The 27,567-nt window shown below is 37.8% G+C and overlaps 1 protein-coding gene across 4 annotated transcripts in view; it reads right to left on the reverse strand.

The window, feature by feature from the left end:
* Window positions 1–27,567, reverse strand: part of LOC131427853 (serine/threonine-protein kinase 26) — a 205,666-nt gene that overhangs the window by 54,331 nt on the left and 123,768 nt on the right. Inside the window, exon 2 of one of the 4 annotated variants that reach the window (XM_058591404.1) lies at window positions 1,685–2,640. The exons of the other annotated variants lie outside the window; for them this stretch is intronic. Within the exon in view, the coding sequence (XP_058447387.1) occupies window positions 1,685–2,233 (549 nt within the window). The 5' untranslated portion in view covers window positions 2,234–2,640. The remainder of the gene's footprint in view (window positions 1–1,684; window positions 2,641–27,567) is intronic. 4 annotated transcript variants of the gene reach the window in all.

Raw genomic sequence — 27,567 nt, forward strand, 5'->3', positions numbered from 1 at the left:
GTATATAACACTATGGGTCTCCGAAGCTCCGTTCGAAAGTCGTTTTTTCCAGCAATTCTAATGCTTTTCTAGAAAGGTAAAAAAGCGATTGCCGTTGATGTACACTTATGGATTCTATCTTCGAAACAGAATCGTGGATGTTCGAACTTGATCAAACAGGAGCTTTCAAACGAGCTAAGGACTGTTGAAATCGGTTCAGCCGTCTCCGAGAAAACTGAGCGAGGAAAAATCTTTAAAAGGTGAACACAAACACACAGAGACATTTTCCGATTTTGTCGAACTGAGCCGAATGGTATACAACACTAGAGCTCCAATCGAAAGTCGATTTTTTCCAGCAAATCTATTACTCTTTTATAGAGAAAGGGAAAAAAATCCTATAACTGTGGTTTTATCTAACTACCATAAAAAAGTACAGAAAAAAAAACAAATATACTTTTCAGCTGCAGTTCATGCCAGTCTATCCGAGACGGTTAATCGTGCCAGACTCAGAAGCCGGTTCAAACGGATTTCTTTCCCATCGACCGCCAGATGCCGATACAACGAAAATTGCCTTCTCATTGTTATTATTTTCTGATGAACTAATTCTACCCGACTGTATCGTGTCGACTCGTGAGGCATTGTCTTTGTTTCTAATTTGCTCGTTAATTCCAATGTTACTGTCACGTTTCTATACCAAGGTTCTTGAAACTATGGCCAGTAATAACTGCTTATCTGGCTTCTAGTGAAAGTGAACGAAGGCAGGGAGAAGCGATTGGACCGAATTTCGGCAGGGAGAAGCGATTGGACCGAAGTTAATCGATTTGTTTTGCTTGTCTGAAATTATCAGCCAATCTGCTGCAAAAAATTCTTTTAACCTTTAGTATCGTTAAATTAATTATTAAGACAATTGAAATGTCTGTCCAACCCGGATAGCACACAACCACCGGGACACTCGTCTGGGAGACAAATGGAGCGTGGTATCGCATTACGTCAAAAACAGATCCGATTGAGACAGTCACCGAGGCCGGTATTTCATAAATCACGATTCACGTTGGCAATAACATCGGTTGGTGGCTTAGAGAGGGGGGACGGTAGATATTTTAACGGTTGAATTGCAATGCCTATGCCAGTATGCATGGGCATGAAAAAGTAGGAGACGTGTTGGGTAATTACACTCGCTCGCTAGAAGCAATCCGCTGTTGGCGATATTCGTGCTAAGTTTCCGCGGGTGGATTCATTATAAGTAGCCAAAGTAGCTACATTTTATTGAGTGGAAGGTCGTAAAAAGGGTCGGACGAACGGCGGCCGACGCTAATTTTCCAGCATTCGAGAGACGCAGATCCCGTGAACATAATTAGAGCTGTACCACGTTGGAATTATGACTACGTTTCAGTTTGGAACGGAAAGCTCTTATGGCTTGTGATATGGCGAACTTTGGTCCCGGGAATTATACCATATTCTTAATGCGCCCCATGTTAGTCATACTATGAAGGGTAAAAACTAGGTCTGCATAAAAAGCATCAGTCAAGTAATGAGTCAACGAGGTTCAACATCGCCTCCCACCGTTTAGTAATTGTCAATCAATTTCAATTCAATTTCAAAAAAAAATCAGTCAGAATTTAAGGTAGGGTTCTGTCCTGCCCAGCAAATGCTTCAACCCGGGTTTCGATCAATCAACGAGGGATGTCATTGAGAACGCACTTACCAACTCTTCTGGTTGTTGTCGCAGACCATTTGTCGGCGGTTGTTGTTGTTGTTGTGGATGTTGTTGTTGTTGTTGCTGGTGCTGCCTGCTAAGGTGCGGCAATCCCGCAGACGATGCTCGACCGTTGGATCGGTTCTGGTGTGGCACAAAATTGGGAGGAAGGGAATGCAACTGCTGACCAGGTGACCCATTTCCGATCTCGTACATCGATATGGGTCGCGGCTTAATGGGATACGGGGAACTTCCATTGTAGTTCCCATTTGAAATCTCTTGGAAGGATGGGGACTGGGACAGTGGTTTGATTTCGTAGTGCGGCTGATAGCGGCCATTCTGGGCCGGACTTTGGCTCGTGTGGGGTAAACTGTAGGAATTCCGATAGCCCGGTTGATTCCAAAGTGGATTGTTGGCAACACCCGGACCCGGACCCGGACTGTTGCCATTGTAATGCGGATGATGGTGATGATGTAGAGAGTTTGGACCGTGCTGCTGCATTGCAGCTACGCCGATATCTCTCCACATCTTACGAGCACGTTCCTCGTCTCGCTTCATGCGATTCGCTGCGCAGGGCTGGGGCTTCAATTTCCACGGTCGACTTAGGTCGCCGGGGAGAAAACGATAAAAAAAACTAACTAACTCACAGCTCACATCACTTCACTGGGTAAGATCTTCCGATATTTATGTTATTATTTTCACGGTATAACTTCGAACATCTAAACACAAAATGGCACTTTGATCGTTGCAACAAACAAAACAAAAAAAAATATTTTCCATTCACTGCAGGACACCCATCCAACGAAGGGCCCTTTGATACAACAAATAACTTCGCAAACGCCAACTTCACTAGAAATTATTTTGCTGCTACTAACTGCTGCTAGTTGACTGCCTTAGCCGGCCTTAGTTGTGATGATTGAAAAAATACTTAAATTTCACGCATCGCATCACACTTCTGGCGCACACTAATGGAAGAAAAATGACAATCACTAAAAAAATGTAAAACGTAGAACAGGTGGAATTTTTGCTCGTCTCGATTTGTTCCAATATCACACGTATGCCGTAGAATTAGTCGCTGTAAATAATGCTTGCCTGCTTAATGCCATTCCATTGTCGCGAGGTTGTGGATTTAATTAGACTTGTAAAGATAGCATAGAACAGACCCGGGAGCGTTGGTGTCGGAGTTTATTTAGCTTTATCTGATTAACTGCGTCGTTTAGAAACCATTGCCCAAATTGGCTATGCCTTCCGCCTTTCAAGTGGAATGTAATTATTTACCGTCATGGTTGCTTGAATAAACCTTTTCAGCTATTAATTAACAAGCTTAAATTAACACACGATTCAAGGACATTCAATCATCGAACAACTAGACGGTTCGATGAATCTGACAGTCACCGCTTGGCGTTGGTTCGATTATTCGGGACACTAACAATAGCATGTTTCCAATCGTTCATAATTGATCTGAAGAATAAAACTCAATCTATGATACCATAATTTGGAATACCTTCTAAATGTTGATGTTTCAATTAATTTGAATGTTAGTTGCAGACTACTCTTAAGTTGTAGGAAATTCCAATGTATTTATTCATAGAAAATTTTTGTTTGGACAGGTTAAGTTTCGGTGAATTTTTGCATCGTTGCACAGTGGGGAAAAATGGACCAAAAACGTGACGATTTTTTTGGAGGCATGATACAGCTGATCACAAAGCACTTTTTTGGTGTAAAATGGTCAGTAAATTCGATTACATGTATTTAGAAGGACCACACGAAACGCTATCATGTTCATTTCACCCCAAGTTCCCATTTTATACTGCTTTATATTCAAGCTTAACTATATAACATAAAACCGAAGAACTTGCAGAAGAGCGAATAGAGTTTTTCTGATGTAAAAAAGTGTTACAAATCGATTGCATATTGTTTTAATGACAGCAGCAAACCGTTTTACCCCATTTCTTTTCTAGTTATAATAATATTCAGTTGAAATATGATCTACAATCCAAAAGCAGATCCAATACGATCTATCAATATTGGTTCATATTACGTACAAAACATCTGTGATCCAATCAAACACAATGGGAATGACAGTACTAGCCTGTTTAACCCGTTTTACCCCAATTTATATAAAAAGTCGTATTGCTGGTTAAACTTTGCTTCGCATACCGAAAGCAGACTGATTGCGGTTGATGAAAATCGATTGATATTACAAGGAGAGGCCTGAAAATAAGATTACAAATGAATTCAATGACCGCACGAATCTTTCATCAACCGTAATCTGCCTGCTTTCGGTATGCCAAAAAAAAGTTTAGCCATATATAAGACTTATGAAATAAATTGGGGTAAAACGGTATAACAAGATTCGTGCGGTTACTGAATTCATTTGTAATCTTATTTTTTGGTCTTTCTTCGTGATATCAATCGATTTTCATAAACCGAAATCAGCCTGCTTTCGAAATACAAAATAAAGTTCACCCATAGATACAACTTATGTCATACATTGGGGTAGAAAGGGTTAAACGGACTATTACTGTCATTCCCCTTATGTGTACTTGATCACTGAAGTTTTCTACGTAATATGAACCAATATTGGTAGGCTATATTGGATCTGCTTTGGGATTGCAAATCAGAATTCAACATAAAATTATATTTGTGGGAAAATTGGGGTAAAACGATGCAGCGCGAAGCATGCGCTCATGGAGACTATCTGTTAATTATTTTTGAGGTTATATGCGAAACATAGAACTGTCACGTTTAACCATAATTGGTCCAAACACCGATCAGTAGAATTTCTTTTCAGTAAATTCATGGGGAAAGATGACTGGGGGTAAACAAAATACAGTTATTTGCGATCAATCTTATTAAAAACAATCCTTTTATCTTACTTTTGAACATGTCAGGAATACCTTCCAATTGGTCGAATTCAATTTTTTTCCAGAGTTTCACAGTTAGTTTTCGAAGTATAGTCAGAAAAAAGAGGAATTGGAGCAAAACGGGCATGATAGTGAATTATGCGGATCTTCTAACTACCATAAATCTATTCTACGGAAAAATTTGCATAAGAAATACTAACTTTGAAAATATTCGCTTAGGGTTTCATAAAATTGTTGAGCAAAGTCGCGTTTTTGATCGTTTTTTCCTCACTGTGCGTTGCTTTGAATTTTTGAACGTGACGTTTTGAAAATTTCAAACACACTTCACCCTGTAATTCCGGAACCGGAAGTCGGATCCGAAAGATACTCCAATAGCAGCTCGTTGGAATGCTATTAATCAACCTGTATGTCCGGAACCGGAATTCGACTTTGGATAAAATTCAATATCCAAATAGCAATTCGCATCTAATTCTGATAGGACTAAGTCCAAATTATGTTGCAACAAGAGTAAGAACATGTTTTTTTTCGTTCTCATATAGAAAGGTATACGCAATCACTTGAAAAAAATATTGTTTTCAGCAGAAAACATACTGAAACGAGCTGATGTTTGAAATGTATGAATATTTAATTGCCTAATTTGTTCAATTGTATTCCCTTCACTTTGATTATATCGGGGTGCGATTACAGTTATCGATAAATTTATTCAATCATGTTCGAATTAATTTACAATTACACTTTATCAGTTATTTTTGGATTCTGCTGGTTCACTGTATCGTTAAGCATAACAAGCGTTACAATACGGATATGCATTCCGAGCTGCCAAATACAGTTATCATCACTGATACACTGTTGATAACTGTGGCATCGAAGAACGTAGAACTACAAAGTAATGTTCGTTATAGTTAGTGAAAATGGGGCGACCTGATAGTGAAACAGCAAAATTCAACAGTAAACAAAATAAATGTAATTGTAAACTTCGTAAAATTTTGTCAGCTGACACTCGTCAGGCGAACTAAGTACGCTAAGCTAAGCTATTACAGAAGCACATAATGTTCTCAACTGTGAAGTATAATTTAAGTACCTATATGTGATAAACTAACATTGCACCAAAGTACGTTCTATTGAACTCATGAAACTAAAAGCGAATCCCAGTGTATTAAATTAAAGTAGGTAAGGATTTCAAAAATAACTGAAAGGGGGACGGGAATAACGTGATGGGTTAGTCGATGCCTTTCATGCTGTCTACCTGTGTACGATTCCCAACCCATCATACAGGGTCAAAGGGCGGAGAGGCGAATGACCTTAAGGTTAAAAACCCTTCTTAATCCACCTAGTGGTGTGATAATGCCTTTCTCTTCTTTCATATAACAGTCTCATGAAAATATGTTTCATACTTTTATTAAATAATTTTAGACGCCAATTGATTCAGATTGATTCGAGTAGTTCACAAAAGCATGCTTCAGTGTTTATGTCACACAGTCAGCATCATTTTTTGCTTGACATTTGCGTTGCCTATTTGTATGAGAACAGTGATGCTAATCTAAAAAAAAAAGCCTTCTTAGTCCACTTAGTGAAATTTTCATATATCTTGAAAAATCACCATAGGGGGGAGTACATGAAATTTTCGAAATCGAAAAAAAATTTTTGATGCCAAATGGCTTAGAATTGCATGAAACGTCGAGATTTAGTGTCATCTCGAAAAAAAATTTTTTTGAAAAAAACGACTTTTTGGGACTTAGAAAAAATATGAAAATTTTTCTAAGTCCCAGAAAGTTGATTTTTTCAAAAAAAATTTTTTTTGAGATGACACTAAATTTCGATGTTTTATGCAGTTTTAAGAGTTTTGGCATCAAAAAAAATTTTCGATTTTGGAAATTTCATGTACTCCCCCCTATGGTGCTTTTTCAAGATCGATAATTGTGAAACCTTTACCACCGGGCAGCACCCCTTAAGCATGTCCAATTTAGGTCAAATTTTGCATGAAGGCTTTTTTCGAGGTGCTTAAACTTTTGAGCACTAGAACTTTACGAAAATAGAGTTGATCCCAAAATTTTGGCACCCTTATATATACAAGAGCGGTAAAAATCAACGTGTTTTGTCGGTTACGTCACTTATACCATCATATATCTGGAACCAAAAGTCACAACCATTTGATCTTCGAACTTGATCAACGGCCCGACAGTAGCTTTCAAACGAGCCCAAGTTTGTTAAAATCGGATCAGCCATCTCTGAGAAAATTGAGCGCGTTCAAATACAACGCTTTTTGTCGGTTACGTCACTTATACAATCATATCTCCGGAACCAAAAGTCACAGCCATTTGATCTTCGAACTTGATCGCTGGCCCGCCAGTAGCTTTCAAACGAGTCCAAGTTTGTTCAAATCGGTTCAGCCATCTCTGAGAAAATTGAGCGCGTTCAAATACAACGCTTTTTGTCGGTTACGTCACTTATACAATCATATCTCCGGAACCAAAAGTCACAGCCATTTTATCTTCGAACTTGATCAATGCCCCGATAGTAGCTTTCAAACGAGCCCAAGTTTGTTAAAATCGGTTGAGCCATCTCTGAGAAAATTGAGCGCGTTCAAATATCTTCGAAAAGTGCACACACATACACACACACATACACTCACACACATACACACACACACACAGAGACATTTTCCGATCTCGTCGAGCTGAGTCGAATGGTATATAACACTATGGGTCTCCGAGGCTCCGTTCGAAAGTCGGTTTTTCCAGCAATTCTAATACCTTTCTATAGAGAAAGGCAAAACCCTTCTTAGTCCACTTAGTGGAATTTTCATATATCTTGAAAAATCACCATAGGGGGGAGTACATGAAATTTTCGAAATCGAAAAAAAAATTTTGATGCCAAAAGGCTTAGAATTGCATGAAACGTCGAGATTTAGTGTCATCTCGAAAAAAAATTTTTTTGAAAAAGTCGACTTTTTGGGACTTAGAAAAAATATGAAAATTTTTCTAAGTCCCAGAAAGTTGATTTTTTCAAGAAAATTTTTTTTCGGGATAACACTAATTTTCGATGTTTCATGCAGTTTTAAGAGTTTCGGCATCAAAAAAAAATTCGATTTTGGAAATATCATGTACTCCCCCCTATGGTGCTTTTTCAAGGTCGAAAATTGTCAAACCTTTACCACCGGGCAGCACCCCTTACGCATGTCCGATTTAGGTCAAATTTTGCATGAAGGCTTTTTTCGAAGTGCTTAAACTTTTTAGCACTAGAACTTAACGAAAATAGAGGTGATCCTAAAATTTTGGCACCCATATACATATAAGAGCGGTAAAAATCAATGTGTTTTGTCGGTTACGTCACTTATACCATCATATATCTGGAACCAAAAGTCACAACCATTTGATCTTCGAACTTGATCAATGGCCCGACAGTAGCTTTCAAACGAGCCCAAGTTTGTTAAAATCGGTTCAGTTATCTCTGAGAAAATTGAGCGCGTTCAAATACAACGCTTTTTGTCGGTTACGTCACTTATACAATCATATCTCCGGAACCAAAAGTCACAGCCATTTGATCTTCGAACTTGGTCAATGGCCCGATAGTACCTTTCAAACGAGCCCAAGTTTGTTAAAATCGGTTCAGCCATCTCTGAGAAAATTGAGCGCGTTCAAATTCAACGCCTTTTGTCGGTTACGTCACTTATACAATCATATCTCCGAAACCAAAAGTCACAGCCATTTGATCTTCGAACTTGGTCAATGGCCCGACAGTAGCTTTCAAACGAGCCCAAGTTTGTTAAAATCGGTTCAGCCATCTCTGAGAAAATTGAGCGCGTTCAAATATCTTCTAAAAGTGCACACACACACATACACACACACACACACACACACACACACACACACACACACACACACACACACACACACACACACACACACACACACACACACATACACACAGACATTTTCCGATCTCGTCGAACTGAGTCGAATGGTATATAACACTATGGGTCTCCGAGGCTCCGTTCGAAAGTCGGTTTTTCCAGCAATTCTAATACCTTTCTATAGAGAAAGGCAAAAAGCCTTCTTAGTCCACTTAGTGGAATTTTCATATATCTTGAAAAATCACCATAGGGGGGAGTACATGAAATTTTCGAAATCGAAAAAAAATTTTTGATGCCAAAAGGCTTAGAATTGCATGAAACGTCGAGATTTAGTGTCATCTCGAAAAAAATGTTTAAGGAGTATTTCTGAAAATTAGTAATTGTAAATTTTCATCAATCAATACTAATTGACAAACTACACTGATGCACATGCTCTTTTAATATTCTTTATCACTCGTCATTAAATTCCCTAAGGAAATAAAATACAGTTTTTGTCGTGAATATGACTTACTTAACTATAACCAGTTATGTCTCTGACATTACCCACCCACTTTTCATACTGAGCTACGCTCACTGAGAATGTTAAATTCAAGTTGCTAGAGTAGCGATTCGATATCAGACAAAAATACGTGCATCGAAAATATCGCAATCATTATTTCTCAGGTACGATTCAGTAGCGAATTTATACAGTAGACATTTTTCATTGATGAGAATATAATAAAAACCATCTTGCACGAATCACTTCGGTGTCGAACTGAAGCGTAGTGAGAATTAAGCATTGAAATTTCATCGGAGACTCTTCTCCCTTTCGATTATCTTTTAAGCTATATTCCTGTGGGTGAAATTTCATCATCAAGTTTCACTGACACAAAAAAATCACTAGTGAGCTTCGAAGCTTAGAGTTTTGTGGCAGCTTGTTTCATAAATGAAAATCTTGGAGCAGATTTTTTTTGAGTCACTGAGTTTTTTTTAGAAAATATCTTGAACTGATTTTTTATTAAATTGATAACTTATACATAATTTTTGTAAGCGATTATTAAGTATTTTGCCCTACACAATTCGGGTCATTTTGCCCCCATAAACAAGGGACGATAACTTTGACTAGTCTTACAAATAGTTGAAAATAAATTATTTGTATTTTATAAAAAACGAAGGATTTATAATGGAAAGTCACTGGTTAAAAAATTGAAATCGCCTTCTTCACTCTAGAAAATAACTATGGGACGAACAACAAAAATTACATGTAATAAAGATATAATTGAATTTTGGTTATTTTTCCAGATATGATTAAAGTACCACTACTAAAATTTTAAAGTAATCTATTGTGATGACGGACTTCCAGTTTCATTAAAATTTATGTGACAAAAATTGGGCTCTTCTGAGAAAGGCCAGAGGCGTATTTGGCCCTCGGGGTGCGTTTTACCACGTTTTTTTTTATTTTTTTTCGTGCAAAGATTCTGACAGTGCCATCGCCGAAACCAGCAATCTGCGGTTATTTCATCTCGATTCATATTTGGGTACCACCTTCTAATCCTAGTGTTTTGGTGCAATAAATATTTTCTAATATTTTTCCCATGGGCAAAATTTTTGGCAATATTAGTACTATAATTGAATGATTGAAAGACTCGTTTACAGCGTATTTCCAGGAAGAATTTGAAACAAGATCGTTGTAACAGAACGCCAGAAAAAGTGGAAATCTGAAAGATTATTCGACTCTACCTTTGTTCATTAGTGCAAAATAATTGCATTGTTTCAAAAATACTTTCATCGTCCAGTTCATAAAGTATGCCTTGCTTAAACTGAACAAAATTAGAGAATGATCTGAGCTGTGAGAAATTCGGTCGTTTATATCAACTCTCTTCACTATCCCAATTCGGTAATGGCATCCTGGATTTGACTGGAAGCAAGTCTATTACAAAAGCGCAAAAAATAGATAGTCGCCCAAAAAAATTTTTTTTTAACACAGCCTTACCCAACCAACAAATAATGCCCTATTTTGGAATTGGAACAGACACGCTTTTCCATAAACTTGGTAGCTACTGTCATTATCAGCTTCGTTTTTCGAGCGCCAACAAAGCTCTATTAAATGAAATGCCAACCCGAAGGTCTGCTGACATTTTGCAGCCACAGTCGAAGAATGAGTTCGTTTGGCTTCTGGCTCCGGCTCACAAACGGTGATGCACAACCACAGGAAGCGAACTGGAATCGAATTTAAAGGTACAACGCGAGTAACCATAACTTGTCGTCCTATATTCGCACCGGTAGGCAATATTTAGGGACTTGAGTTACAGCCAGCTTCAAAATAGATTTGAACAGTACATTTGAATTTTTATGTGTGTTTTTTTAAGAATGGCTGCATAAATAACGTTGCAATTGCTATTATATAAATTTCTGTGTTGAAGACGAAAAATTGTACGCTCAAATGAAATCGAAAAACAGATATTTTATATACAATAAACTGCATAATGTTTCAATTGTTCATTGAGAATAAAAAACACTTTCCATTTTTCAAAGACAGAGTGCTCTAACGCTGAAAGGTTCTTGCAACGTTCGGAACAGAATGCATAAACTAACGGAAAAATATACGACAAGTGCCAAAATCGGTGTTTAAATACCATTAGGTTACTGTTGTTGACAGAGAGATAAGTTAGCTTTCTCTATTTTAGCACCCAAGACAAAAACTCGCTGCTTACCGATGTGCAGAGCTGCACCAGCTTCGCTAGACAATAAATCTGTTCAGCAAGTGGATGTTTGTGTTAGTTCTGAGATTTAAAATATATCGACCCTTAGTTCTTACCCTTAAAATAACTTGAACATGAAAAGCTCAAATCATGTTTGAAATTACCCAAACATCTAAAATCGATTAATTAGAACTTGAGAAAGAAATGTTTCCAGTTCTCCTTGCGAGTGACGGTATCAACATGAATTTTTTTAACGCATTCCACTACCCCGACAAGGTCTACAAACTGCGGTAGTCAGACACTGTTGTATGTCCTGTTCAGCTGTCATCGCAAATCACCGAAGTAGTGATCAGCGTAATTAATTACACCCATTTCCAGTTCATCTTGCTGCCCGCGTGTCCGAGACGGTCGGTGGTTGCTCTGAATGGCCATAAATGGCATTCGGTGCAGGTGGATTGCAGCAATATCAATAGCACAACATATCACAGCGAATGCCAACAAAAAGAACCTTCGTACTGTCGGTACCGTGCTTTTAACGAGTCTCTGTGTGTGTGTGACTCAATATTGAGTGGATCACAAAATGCTCTGTGTGCCAACCCAGCCCCGGTGTCTTATGTTTCGCAAACATACAGAATTAAGGAATTCGACATCAAAGTATGCGGGCCGACCATAAGCCGTATGCGCTGCAAGTGCACTTTGAGTGCATTACCGAAAGTGATGGAGGACGAATGTGTAAACCCCGGAGATCAGTTCAGTGACGCAAACAGTCGGCAGATCTTAGCAATGTTGCTGAATTTACTACCGAACTGGGTATTACTGAGCAACATATGCTGCAGGCTTCTTGACTATTGGGAAATCTCAACAGTCACTATGTCCATGTTCAATGAACACTTTTTCTTTTAATCCTAATATTTGTCCCCCGTATTCCGGACGGAAACGTATTTCATGTATTAAATTCTGTGTCCGACACTGAAGAAATCTTCACGAAGTACGTATCTTCCTACACGGAACGACCGAAATTAGCTCTGCGCCTAATTCGTATTACTGTTTTTGAATTAGTTGATTTTAACAACGAAATTTCCAAAATAACTATAAAATTAGTTAAAATTGAGAATTTACTTTGCTGAAAAAAGTCTTATTTGTAGAGAATGTATTTAGTTGGTGAATATCCTGGACACATACCAGCAATATTTCAATCCAACACGAAATTCTCATTGACAACTAATTTTGTTATTAAAATCAGAAAATTCGTTTCTATTTATCTATCACCATCATTACTGAAGGACAGCACAAAGAAAACATTAGTTTTATTAACAAGTTTATTAGCCAAAAAACATCCATTAAAAAGCTAAAAAGGACAGTCTTGTTGAAACTGCTTGCAAATTGTTTTGATGTTTTTCGCATGTTTTACGATATATCCATATATAAATTTCTAAACCGATATGTAAAAATGGCGTAAACTCTTGGTGGAAAGTGTATTTATTCAGAATTTGTGTGCATTTGAAGCGATTGTGCGTAATAATGTTTTTACGCGGAGCTTTGAAGTGAGTTTCGAATGTTGCACTTCAATTGTATATGTCAAATGATGTTTTTTGTATCTTCCAACCTGCCGGGTGACGCCGTCCAGTGTACTACTTGTATTCGGTTTTTGTTTTCCGAGTGCTCGAAGTTTTCAGTGAGTGAGTCGATTTCGCGAAGTCGAATGAAGAAAACAGTGATTTAGAAGAAAAATGTTCAAAAAGAATTTTATGTTTCGTTTATGTCTTTTTCTCCAATACAACATCATATTTATACCTGCCCATATAGAAAAGACAACCGCCACGGTGGTAGTGTGCCATCTAGTGGCTAGTAGTCATTACGGTGTTAACGTTTTTTCAGTAACAGAGCGCCATATAGCTGCCAGTTGCAGAAACCAATTCAACCATTTATGTTGGTTGAAAACAACGTTTTATTTCTCTAATCCAACTAAAAAATTAGTTGAATGGAAATGAAGTGTGCCGTCGCTAAGAAATGACATCACATTTAATTGGTGAATTCAACTAAAAAAATAGCCATTTCAACAAATATTTTATTATTATTAAGGGAATTAGAATTAAAAAAATCTAAATTAACAAAAGTAAGATTTTTTTAGTTGTCTCAAAAAATAACTAACTAAAATCAGAAAATCAACTAATTTTTTCGCCAAAAAGCTAATTTCGGTCTTTCCGTGCAGGTTATGAGAGATAAATAGTTGAATCGAAAGGGGAGAATACGTTTTTTTACGTTACCTCTTTTTACGTAAATCTTTTTACGAACCAAATCCCAAATAACGTAAACTTTTTTTACGAACCAACTTCGTAAAGAGGTTTTTGGCATACAATGAAAACAATTTCCAGCTCCATGGAAATTACTACAATATGGATATTTTCGGAATGGGATTGATGAGTAGATGACGGAAAACGATGTTTGAAGTGGTTCGGAAATCCAATTTTTTTTATTTTCAGTGTTACACTTATAATTTCAGTTGTTTTAGTGTACGTGATAAAGTCGAAAAATGTACTGGTACTCTTATCACGACACATTTGTTTTTATTTAAACTTGTCAAAATCTCATGTCAACTGGCCCGTCGGAATATGATTTAACATTTAGTAAGCCATTGAGAAAAAAGGATATTATTTGGCTCAAGTGGTAAGAGTCAGTTAGACAACCACATGACACTGATTTTCTAACATTTATGAGCAATTCCAGAACTAAATAGCAGATAAACTGGTAGGGTCGACTTTCTCCGAATCGGACGAAACAATGTACACCTCTTCAGTATGGCAATCTCTGCTTCCTGATAAAGGAACCTTTTCGACTCAATATTAATTTTAAGAATGTCGAAATTTAAAACCGTAACTAACCACTTCAAACATCGTTTTCCGTCATCTACTCATCAATCCTTTTCCGAAAATACCCACATTGTAAGGGTTTTTAGGAATATCGACAAACCGGAAGTCGCCATCTTGGATTTACAAACCACTTTAAACATCGTTTTCTGTCAACTACTCATCAATCCCGTTCCGAAAATACCCACATTGTAGAGGTTTTTAGGAATATTGATAAACCGGAAGTCGCCATCTTGGATTTCCAAACCACCTCAAACATCGTTTTACGTCAACTACTCATCAGTCCTGTTCCGAAAATACCCACATTGTAAGGATGTATAAGGAATATCGACAAACCGGAAGTCGCCATTTTGGATTTCCGAACAACTTCAAAGATAGTTTTCCGTCAACTACTCATCAATTTCGGTTCGAAAATACCCATATTGTAAGGGTTTTTAGGAATATTGATAAACCGGAAGTTGCCATCTTGGATTTCCAAATCACTTCAAACATCGTTTTCCGTCATCTACTCATCAATCCCGTTCCAAAAATACCCACATTGTAAGGGTTTTTAAGGTATATCGACAAACCGGAAGTCGCCATCTTGGATTTCCGAACCACCTCAAACATCGTTTTCCGTCATCTACTCATCAATCCCGTTCCAAAAAAAAACCCACATTGTAAGGGTTTTTAAGGAATATCGCTAAACCGGAAGTCGCCATCTTGGATTTCCGAACCACCTCAAACATCGTTTTCCGTCATCTACTCATCAATTCCGTTCCGAAAATACCCATATTGTAAGGGTTTTTAAGTAATATCGATAAACCGGAAGTCGCCATCTTGGATTTCGAACCGACCCCAAACATCATTTTCTTGCACCCACTTATCACATCCGTTCCGAAAATGGCCATGTGATTGGGGGTTTCCACATTCATTACACAAAACTTTTTTTACGAACCAAATCCCAAATAATGTAAACTTTTTTTACGAACTACCTCCATTTACGAACCCCCGTTTAGTTCGTAAATGGAGGTTTCGGTGTATAATACTGTGGTATTCATCGAATATATCAAAGATATTGAAAATATCTGAATGTTTTGTTGTCTTCAATCGTCTTTTATAGAAGAATCCATGCTTGCTACTAAACTCTGGCATATACATGGCAAGCAAGTTAGGCAATACATATACATATAACCTCATGTTAATCAATCATAATTACTCATGATTCATAGTTCTAGTGTGCTAGTAATCACTAACAATAACGATTGAATTAGGATATATCCAAAGTATGGAAGATTCAAAAATCCATTACGAATCAATGAGTCTTTTTTACAAGCCAACAAAACGAGTGGTAAGCCCACTGAGCTCAATCACTGAAAATATTCCTGGTATCTATGTGTCGGTTTTTCTTGTTATGCTTTGTGCGATGATTCGGTCAACTCAAGCGGTCGAAATTTTGCGCACCTTTTTTGAAACTACATTTAAGGTGAAATGTAGTTTCAAAAAAGGTGCGCAAAATTTCGACCGCTTGAGTTGACCGAATCATCGCACAAAGCATAACAAGAAAAACCGACACATAGATACCAGGAATATTTTCAGTGATTGAGCTCAGTGGGCTTACCACTCGTTTTGTTGGCTTGTAAAAAAGACTCATTGATTCGTAATGGATTTTTGAATCTTGTGATGGTATATGATGGTATAAGATGGTATAAAATTTTAAACACACTGCACCCTATGATTCCGGAACCGGACAAAATTCAGGACTTCCGTATGGAATTACAAGACCTTTCATTTGAATCTAAGTTCGGTGAAAATCGGTCAAACCATCGCTGAAAAAATTCAGTGAGATCCATATGGGCAAACATTATCACTATTTCCGGTGCATCCGGAATCGGAAACCGGGAATCATGATAACCGGGATCAGTTTTTTTGTCATTTACTGATAATGACTATCGAATGGAGTAGTTTTGAGGCCAATTTAGAAAAATGTTCAAGTATTTGTTTCGCCCATTTATGTGATGCTATAAAGCTTTCAGCACACTTTACTCTATCATTTCGAAACCGGAAGTCGGATCCAGATGAAATTCAGAAGTATTGTATATAATCATAAGACCTTTCATTTGGATCAAAGCATGTGAAAATCGGCTTAGCCATTTCCGAGAAAAGTTAGTGCAAAAAAACGTTACATACACACATACACACACATTTTGCGACGAACTGAGTCGAATAGTGTATGACACTCGGCCCTACAGGCCTCAGTTCAAAAGTCGGTTTTCACAATGATTGCATAACTTTTCTATATGAGAAAGGCAAAATGATGTTTATACGTTATATACAACAAGAGATATTCCCGATCGAATATTTAACACTCTCTCAGAGGGTAAATCTTGAAAAGGCGTCCCATGGTAATGCACGACAAAATCGGTTGACCGGTCTCATAGAAATTCGAGTGCATTTATTCATATTTTTGCAAATTTTACCCTGTTACTCCAATTTCAATAACAGAACCAAGATACCTTTCGTTCGAATCTAAGACTTTGAGAACCAGTTCAGACGTTTCTAAGAAATTGGAGCGATTTCCGATTTGCAGTACACGATCACTTTTTTTCCGATACTTCCGAAATGTGGAACGAAGATCCGGTATACCCAAAATCAATGTATTTGGTCATTAACTAATCAAATCTGTCCAATACCAGAATTTTATGGCTATTTGAATGTATTGGATTGAAAATTCCGTGTCATGTATAAAAACACGTCCCTGAACATACAATTCTTATACCTATTAGTCTGTAATTCCGGAACAGGAAGCCGTATCCAGATGAAATTGGGTAGGATTATATTGGGTTGTAAGACATTTCATCTGAAAATTGGATTGTCTTTGAAAAAATTGGATGTCTGAAAAAATCGATTGCACGTTTTTAGTTCATTTTGCACATTTTACCCCGTAACTCCCTAACCGGAAGTCGAATCCAGATGAAATTCATTAGCAACCTGTGGGACTACAAGGCCTTTAATTTGAATCTTAGTTGAAGAAAATCGGCTTTGCTGTCTCTGAGAAAATCGAGTACAATCTGTATTCATTTTCATACACATTTTACCCCGTTACTCCCGAACCAGAAGTCCGGTAAAAATTCAATAGCACCTTACGGGACCAGCCATTTCCGAATAAATCGAGTGCACATTTCTTTTACATACACACATACAGAAATTTGCTCAGTTCATGGAGCTGAGTCGAATGGTATATGACATTCGGTTAAAAAATGGTATTGACAGTGATTGCATAACCTTACTATATGAGAAAGATAAAAATGAAACCAAATATATTCAATTTATAACAAAAAACTATTCGTATTTTTATATTTCCAGGGGTACCTTTTGGGAAGTTTCAAAACATGTTAAGTACATTGTTGTATCCGAAACATATAGCAATATACGTGATAAATTTAAAATAAGATGATACAAAAAAACAAAAATTCTTATCATAAATAATAATAAGGAATTTTGAAGGAATTGTATTGATGTACACTGAGGTCTTTTTTTATGCGACTTTTTTTATCCAAATTTTCAGAGTTATGCGGTTTTTTATGCGAATATTCAGAGTTATGCGGTTTTTTTATGCGGTACGTAAACTCGCATAAAAAAGACTTCAGTGTATAGGTGATCAGTCCACCACAACAAGTATCGCACTCAGCATTCACATCTCTCGCTTATAAACCGAATGAGCAGTACACAGCACTTGCCAAAGATTTTGATTTGTAACAAAGAATGAACGATTTCGCTACAGGAGATAAAATCAAATGTAAGGGGGCATTTTGATTATAAATCGAATGACTCAATTGACCGTCTTAAACAACATGCACAAATATGTCTCTTTCAGTTAGTCAATTAAAAATACTCATGGCTTAGTTTCTGTTTTATTAGAGAACAAAATGTGTCGTAAGCCCACAGCACTCAATCATTGGAAATATTCTGTATTTCTATGTGTCGGTTTTTTTTGGCGATGATTCGTTCTTTTCATGTGTCTGGAATTTTGCGAGCCTTATTTTGGCACTGAATTTCACCTTAATGCTCGTTCATACCAAACATTTTAGGAAACTTCTGCAGTGAGTTATTTTTTGATATCTCGTAAGGAGTGTATCGAAAATAAGCTATCCGCATACATTTGTGTTGTACGCATGTATTTGTGATGGTTTTTTATGCTCAGATCACAGATCACATTTTTTACACTATCGGAACTATAAATGCAGAAATCTATCGATCTGAGTGTCTCCAGAAGAGACACTGCCTTTATATAAGAAGCATAGTACACCTCCATTGTTTTGGCCGGATTTAGCGTCGGTTCACTATGCCAAAACCATACTCAATTGGCTTGCGGAAAGGGTATAAATTTCGTTGGGAAAAATATCAATTCACCAAATTGCCCTCAGCTTCGACCCATCGAACGTTACTGGGCAATCGTGAAGAGGGTCTTCAAGAAGACTGGTAAGGCAGCTGTGAACATGCAGCAGTCCTAAAAAAATTTGCGCTCAAGCGTCCAAAAAATGCGATGCAACACTTGCCCGGAACTTGATGAAGAGCGTTCGATAAAAAGCTCGAAAATTCGTGAAGGAATAACTTAAATTTCATCCGGTTTACATTATGCTCAAGTTTAACCTCGTACAATAAAGGATAAATTTTTAGTTTGAACAAAATATCGTTTTTATCATAATTGGGAAGAAAAATTTGTGGATAGCTTATTTTCGATACACTCCTTACTACTAAAATATTTTATCATAAATGGCTGAACATATTTCCGATGGTGTGGAGAGTAAATTATGTTACTACCTTAATTACAGCAATAGATGTTCACGATTAAGTTTTGCCTTTTCTTGTACAGAATAATTTTTCAAAAAGCACCCCATATTAAAGTAAATCGTATTCATGACAAAAAACTAATTCTAATGATTCGTAAGCATAGTTACCGCACAGAAAATTTGGTTTATTAGGTGTCATTTGAAATTTGAGACTTTTGGAACGTTTCAATACTGTTTCAACAATAAAATAATCAATGATAGTCAAATGTGCTATCACGAGGATATTAGTTTACTATTTTATTTCCAGCGGATGAGCCAGACAATACTACACTGAAAACAGTTTTTTTGGCTCTTCAGTTCAAAAGTGACGACTAACTGCACAGCTGTTTGTGTGAACGTGGTGATGGGGATCGGTGCAACACGATGAGAAATAACATTGACGACGCTAAAAAAAATGCAGCATTGCGGTGTTCTACGAAAGTTTGTATGTTTATGAACATACAGGTATGCAACACTTTTTGTTAGCAGTGGGAAAAAGTTTGGCTAGAAAAAAAAACCACTTGATCAATATTCGGCGACTTGGTTGAATCGACATGCATTCGACAGAAAATTTAGCAGATTTAAGCTTGGAATATTGCCACTGTATAAATCAAATGAATAAATCGAATTTTTTGTCGGATTCTAATACATGGTGCGGAAAAAGTTTGACGCTCGCTATTGGTTAGAAAACCTGTATTTCAAACGAGGCAGTGATGTGACATTCATTGTGATGTGAAACTTTGGTTTTCTATACAGGAGTAAGCATAAAAACGACAGTAAAAATGTATAGTGAAGCGGTCACGTTTCAAACGTTAATGAATCAAAGTAAAGTCTTGGCATTACATTCCTTTTGTGGAATTTGACCTTTCTGTTTAAACAGACTTCGCAGCCGATTCATAGTGTACAGAATCATTGCATGGCTAGTACTATGGATCCTACTGACAATAGGAATCCTTCCAGGTCGGGGCTCGAACATACAACTGGCTTGTAAGACCAGCGTCCTATGCATTGAACCGTAAACCCGGGACGAATGAATCAGCTAGTATTTTAATACAATTTTTCTAGGATAAGGTCAGAAAAAATACACTAAAAAATAAACTATCACTGATCACTGATTTCTAAGATTAGATATTTATTTGAGCAGAGAGGAATGTATCGTAAAGTATGAATCGTTTCCAATTCATACAAATGCTCTACGAATGAACTACCCTGGACGACCGTTGTACAAATCAAGTTTGTTACGTGTGGGCTAAAAAAAGTCTATACCTTCTTATGTTATTTTACGGTGAACACTCAGTTGAATCGATAGTCGCCTAGGACGATCAGCTAACCACATGTCTCAATACTGACAGAAAGTTGTTGATTATGATAAGCTCTGGACAAGACGAAATCTATACCGAAGGACCATCAAGTTACTACTAAACTGGCCCCAAGCAACCCTAGTACTTCGGAGATTAAAATTAACAATACGACATTTTTATCAATTAAACCATTAACCGAACTATTAACTAGACCTGCTACCAACGTATAACGAAGTACGTCTGTCACAGTTAACAACGAACTCAATTGCTAAACGAGTCCTGAGATTTAAAAAAACTGTGTGTTCAAAAGGGTAAGCTTCTCGCCAATCGATTGAGATAAAGGATGAAAGTCCGTTATATCCGCTATGGTCGCATTTCCAATTCCTCGATAGAATTATGGAAATGAAAAATGAATTTCCAAATTTTGCTATACTTGTGCTTTGCACGATGTTTTCATCAAAATAAACTATTCGAAATATTCATCAGAATAAAACAATCGGTTTTTCTTCAAACTAGATTAGATAGAGAGATTTCGATGAAATGGTTCGATCCCAATGTAACATAAGCTACTTGGAAACAAAGGATATTACGTTAAAAATCTAGTCAACTTCTTCAACTTTTTCTTATCGTGAATTAAAATATTTGTGCACCACTGGTTTTGTATGTTTGTAAGATCAGCCATACCGGTAATTTTTGACATTTTCTCTTCAGTTATGAAAATGACATCCAAGCGTTAGACTTTATTCCGTGCGTCGCGGAAATCCGAACGGTCAAGTTGGCGAAATAGTTGAATGTGACTAAATCAACTGTCACCATTGTAGTTTGAAGTGTTCGAAGAACATTTATCGACAGCCTTGAGGACTGGATGGAAAGCCAGAGGTTGCAAAAGAGTTGCCGATGTTTTCTTCTGAGATTTCACAAGCATGCAGGGAGTGTTGTCCAACATATCGATAAAAAAATTCTCGGTCTGACAAAGGAAATAACATTTTTTCCTAATTTCGAATTTATTCATCAATGTATTCACCTTGAAGAGCAACCTAAATGTTCCAGCAGCCTTCCAACATTTCTACACCACATTTATAATGCAAATCTCTTTCTAGCAAGCTTTTTGTTTTTGAGTTTCGGATCTGAAAGTAGTCGCTGAAGGCAAGATCTGGCGAATATAGTGAATGCGGAAGCAATTTGAATTTAAATTCATGGAATTCAATCGACTTGTGACACGGTACATTTTATTAGTTTTGAGAAAACGCGGCAGCCACTTTGAAAATATTTTTTCATATTTGAATGCTCAAGCAAAATTGTGACATGGGTTGGCGGTTCAATGCATAGGGCGCTGGTCTTACAAAACCAGTTGTCGTATGTTCGAGCCCCGACCTGGATGGATTCTTGGTATCAGTAGGCTCAGAGTACTAGCCATGCTATATTCTGTACGCTAAGAATCGGCTGCGAAGTCTGTTGAAACTAATCGAACGCATACGATTTTTAGACAAAGAACGATAAGATATTTCCCTTGAAAAAGACTATAACCAGTGGTCGAAACGTCAAGGAGTATATAACAGCCGTGCTTTGAACATACTTCTCAAGCCGAAACCATAGTTAATGCAAAATATTTGTACGGTCGATAAATCATTTTTCATGACAATACTTTACACAGCTTATGGATAAGGAATTTTATATGGCTACTTGAAAAGAAAAGGTGGCTGAGATGTTCAAACACGATTCACAATTAAATATCTTGTTGGTTTGAAGAGCGACAGTTACAAAGCGACTGGGACCATCAACCAGTAAGCTTATGTGCGGGAGTGCCTAAAAAAAACGTCTGTTGCCTTATCTTAAGCCCAAGAACTGTTTTGGTGCGATTTGGCACCTTGCCATTACAGAAAATGCCATGAAGAACGGACAGGTGATGCTCAAAGGCATGCACCTTCGCAACAAGTCAGATTTCCGCCAAGCAAAAAAATATTGCACCATCATCAAGCGGAACCTCAAGAAGACACGGAAGACAAATCGACGAAGCAAACTGATATTCTGCGACGAGATAAGTGACCAAGGAAATCAAACCTTGATTGAACGATGATAATGCACTTTCGCTACAAAGGAAATTTGAGTTAATATTTATTACTATTCGTAAGAATTGGGTTTGAAAAAGCAACATAATTGGAATTTTCATACAAAGTTTGACCGATTTACACACATTCGTGTTTGACCAATTAGATCGTAGAATCCTCTAATAAAGAATACCTTATGATAAATATTTGAAAATTTTTCAATGCTATCAAACTAAGTTTCATGTCCCGAAAGTTGAAGATTGTTAAACGGTGGGCATTCGAAAGCATACAGGGTCCGGCACTCGAAGTGTAACCAATTAAAAAGGCCATAAATTCAGTTTGGAAAATTACTTTTACTTAATTCAATGTACAAAATGTGTAAAAATAATACAAAATTCAGAATCAATTCACTTTTGCTCGATATGACCACCTTTTGCCTTGACTTAATGACTTGAGAGAGCGAAGGAGTTGCTTCGTTTGGCCGAATGTGACTTGCAGGTATTTTGGCCCACTCGCGGACAATAACTTTTTTCAGCGCCTCGAGACTGGTGTATCTTTTAGTTCGGACTTTGCTCTCCAAAATGGCCCAAAGAGAATAATCCATTGGATTCGCATCTGGTGAATTCGAGAGCCATTGTGTGGACGTGATGAAGTTCGGAACGTTGTTTCTCAGCCATTCTTGGTTCACTCGAGCTTTGTGAGACGGTGTCGAGTCCTGCTGAAACGTCCATGGTCTGCCACCGAAATGTTTGTCTGCCCACGGCTTCAAAGCAACCTCCAGAATACTTTCCCGATAATATGTCGCATTTACCTTGACGCCAGGCTCGATGAAAGCGATTGGAGAGCGCCCATCTGCGGTTACAGCGGCCCAAACCATTATCTGTTGCGGGTGCTGCCTCCTGGTGGCCAATCGGTGACTCAAATTCTCGTATGAACGGTCGGTCAAGTAAACCCTATCGTTTTGAGAGTTTACGAATTGCTCTATTGGAAAAATTTTCTCGTCAGAAAATACAATGTTCGGAAATTGACCGCTTTCGGCCAAACGAAGCAACTCCTTCGCTCTCTCAAGTCATCAAGTCAAGGCAAAAGGTGGTCATATCGAGCAAAAGTGAATTGATTCTGAATTTTGTATTATTTTTACACATTTTGTACTTTGAATTAAGTAAAAGTAATTTTCCAAACTGAATTTATGGTCTTTTTAATTGGTTACACTTCGAGTGCCGGACCCTGTACACTTTAACTAACTGGTTTTCTTGAAGATATCTGCAAAATTAAAGCCTTGATATTACATCTCTTTTGTGGAATTTGACATTCTTTTTCAACAGACTTTGCATCCGATTTAGAGCGTACAGAATTACTGCACGATTGGTGCTGCGATCACACTGACATACCGTTTTCGTTTTTGAACCTACATGCGGGCGACTCTGACTCCGAGTAAAACGAACATGTGGCACGCACCCTAAACAACAACTCATAAAAAAAGAAACAATTAACAAACTAGCATGGATGTCGTGGTGCGACCCGAGAAAATTTTCAGAGCGAAACTACGCGATTAGAGTCCGATCTAGGGCAATCCCAGGTTGCTAGAACGAACATCTCAAAAGTTGTTTGGGCGACTCTGGGCCAGCTCTCGGGCTACTCTGATCAATAAACGAAAGGGGTATAAGAACACTTCCAGGCCGGGGCTCGAACATACGACAACTTTCTTGTAAGAATTTTAATTCGAATTTTATTCGATATACTGATAATATTAGACTACAACAACAGAATATTATTCTCAACATTTGCTACTTAGCCATTGTTGACTAGCTGGCGCACCTTCTTGCGAATGTTCATCATTAAATTCCGTACAAACTTCTTGGCGACAAGTTTTGACACTTTTTTCCAATCTTTTTCGAACTGTTGAATGGTTTCGGCTGCCGAGACATGTTTCCTAAGATGTGCCTTCGTTAATGCCCAAAATTCCTCAATTGGTCGAAGTTGTGGGCAATTTGGTGGATTTATGTCTTTTGGGACGAAAGTGACATTTTTGGTAGTATACCATTTTACCGTTGATTTCGAGTACTGGCAAGAAGCAAGATCTGACCAGAAGACAGGATCCTTGGCTTCGAATCATGGGTAGAAGTCGTTTTTGTAAACATTCCTTGATGTATATTTCGCTGTTCATTGAAGCAGTGGTGATGAAGGGTTCCGAAATCTTACCGCAGCTACAAATTGCTTGCCAGACCATAGCTTTCTTACCAAATTTTTCGACTTCAATCGATGTCTCGGACTGGTTTAACACTTGCCCTTCTCGCACCGTATAAAATTGTGGTCCCGGCAAGAATTTGTAATAGAGTTTCACGTAGGTTTCGTCGTCCATGATTATGCAGTTCAAATTTCCAGCAAGAATCGTATTGTACAGCTTTCGAACCCTCGGCCTGATCGATGCTTCTAGTTTCGGACTATGTTTTGGTTGTTTCTGCTTCTTATAGGTTCGAAGATTCAAACGTTCTTCAGCACGAAGAACATTTGACTTCGAAGTGCCCACTTCTTTGGCCTGAAACCTCCTTCTTTTGCTCGAACGTCTTCAGTATACGTTTATCCAACTGAGGGTTAGCAGGACCTTTTTTCGACCCGTTTTCGGTTTATCCTCAAAGGTGTTATCCTCACCGAACTTCCTAATTGCATTTCGCACGGCTTTTTCACTTACTCCTTCCATTTTTGCTATCTTTCTCAGTGACAGCCCGCGTTCTGTGCACCATTTGTACATTATTTTTCGACGTTGTTCTGTTGAAAGTCCACGCATTTCGAAACAAACTAATGAAAACGAATAATGCACAAGTGGTTTAAGAAGAGTGTAAACAACAGGACGCAGCCATAAAAATTGACAGATTCTGAACCATTGCGAAATGGCAGCGGTTTTTGGTTGCGTCCGTACTTTCTGGGACAGTTTTCAATGAATCGAATCAAAAATCCTACAGATAAAAAAACGTCTAAAATGTAAAAAGTGATATTGACAATAAAATTTCCATGTTTCCACCTTAATTAGTAACACAACCAGAGAAATCATTTAAGGGTTTTGGTACCTCAATGGTTACCAGGTTGTGCTAAGTGCACGTGACTATTTTAAATTGCTTTTTGTTTCGTCTTCGACTAATCAGTGTATTAGTGGTTTATATTGAACTGCTAATTCCACCTAGAGGTTCAACATAAACCGCTAAGTGCAATGTCTATATTGACGTCTCTGACGAAAGAGTTAAATAAGTATTTTGCAAATAGCATTTAAGTTATATCTGCTTATCGGTTTAGGTTGAGTCCCGAGGAGGCATTAGCAATTGAATATAAAATGCTCATGCACTGATGAGTCGAACACGATTTGTAAAACAAATTATAGCAATTATTCAAAGCGTTATGAAATCAAATCTGAAGTACTTTCGTTACACTTCGAGTGTGTAGAATTTGCGAAATTACACCCAGGTCAGTTCAGTAAAGAAAGACGTCTATACTAATTGGAGAGTACCTCATAGCGTATCGTTCGAAGCGTAATCTGTTTTATCAGAAACACAAAGTATAATCTGTAATTACGAGCTCAATAATAAAGTCGCTGTAATCTAAAGCTATTATTTAGAGTGTTGTTATTTCCTTATTGATGGGAATCTTCGAAAGGTTATTGTAAACGGTAATTGTATGACAGCGTTCAGAAATTAATATGCTCTCATCTTTGCTCTTTTCATGCTGTTGTTGACCTACATGTTAAATTACTTTAATTGTTAGTTTTTTATTCAGGTAAATGCAAATGACATTATCAATGCTAGTAGAATAGTATACGCTATACAGATAAAAGAAATATTTCCCTAGTTTTCACGATCTGTACTTCAAGATCCAGTCCATAAAAATATCACATGGAATGCAGCCAACATTTAAATAATCATATGCTGATTGAATTCCAATTCCAATGCAATGATCCTAGCAGTGTTAGTATAGACTAGATTGGCCTTCAGCGGACGCAACCGTTCCAACAAAAGGTGCTAATCCATCCATTGATAGAGCAACCAATAATTTCACCTCCCCTGACACAAATAATGTTCCATAAACCAGCTGAATAGTCCAATCCGGAACGGTACTCAACGGTTGTTTTTTTTTGGGAAAGCTACATAATATACATCAATCGAGCGAGAGAGAGAGAGAGAGAGAGAGAAACTATCGACCAGCGACCGTCACAGCGCATATCGCCAGCAGGACAGCGCCAACAACAGCGCGACACCGAAACAAACCAGTATATTCAAGGTTGCTTACCTTGAACCGCCATGTGGAACTCTTGGACCTGCCAGCAGCTGTAGAGTTGTGTACATGTCGAGTGCCTGCCTGCCTACCTATAAATAAGCTCCCCACGGGCATGCTGAGTGTAGTTTCTACGTAATACGTTTGGTGTGAACTATTGTTGGTCTACTGGCTGGTGTCATGTTCATTATTGGATTTTATTTACTTTTTCCTACTTTACCTAACTCGAATTGAATCACTTCTCAAGCCAGCCAGTTTGCATGCCACGAACTCCCCACGTAAATGTTTGCCAATGACAGCGAGCATGATAAGAAATTATCGATTGCACCGATGCAACAACCTGCTCGTGCATGAGATATAGGTTTGCATTTCTCTGCATAAGACAGCAATTCAACGGCAGATGATTGCATAAGATTGCCCAAACTACACCTCCTCCACTGTTGACCGAGCACAACGAAGACGTCATCCAATCTGCACTCGAGACTCTTGAGCAGTGCTAGCAAGTGCACCATCCATCCATAATGGTAATGGTTAGTCAGCTGAACATAATCCTTGAGCTGGTATTTACCGTGGAGAAGCAAGCGAAGGTGGCTACTTGTTGATCAGAACGCAGGATAAACAGACTAGATTCCAATGATTCTTCGAAGCATTGCGGTTGTCGTTTGTGCGATCCAAAATTTTTTTGAATGGTTAGCATCACACCAGCGACCATTGAAAACAAGACGCAATTATGTCCTACTGTTGCTGTACAAGTGATAATTATGGACTAGTTTCGATGTGTATTTGGTAAGTCCGAAGATCACATAATATAACGCACAACGGTACTGTTTCCCAACCATGCACGCTGTATTCGAAATCACAACCAAAAAGTTTCCTGTTTGGCGGTTTTTAATCGTCGTCTAATTGTGTTGAGGCAGACATGAATTCCCTTTCTGACAAGTTTAACGCAGGTACAATAGGGTTGGCGATTAAATGCACAGATCTTAAAAAACAGTTGTCGTATGTTCGAGCCCCGACTTGGAAATATACTTTGTGTTAGCCACGCTAATAATCGGTTGCAAAGTTTGTTGAAACAAAATGCTCAATTTATCACAAAATGAATGGAGTAACAAGACTTTGCTCTATTTTTGCGCTATGACTGTCGTGTAACCTGGACATCGCTCTGGTTTTCGTACGTTCGGGAATGTCACCAACATTAATT

The sequence above is a fragment of the Malaya genurostris genome, chromosome 2, assembly GCF_030247185.1.
Source record: "Malaya genurostris strain Urasoe2022 chromosome 2, Malgen_1.1, whole genome shotgun sequence".
In the NCBI taxonomy this organism is placed as follows: Eukaryota; Metazoa; Arthropoda; class Insecta; order Diptera; family Culicidae; genus Malaya; species Malaya genurostris.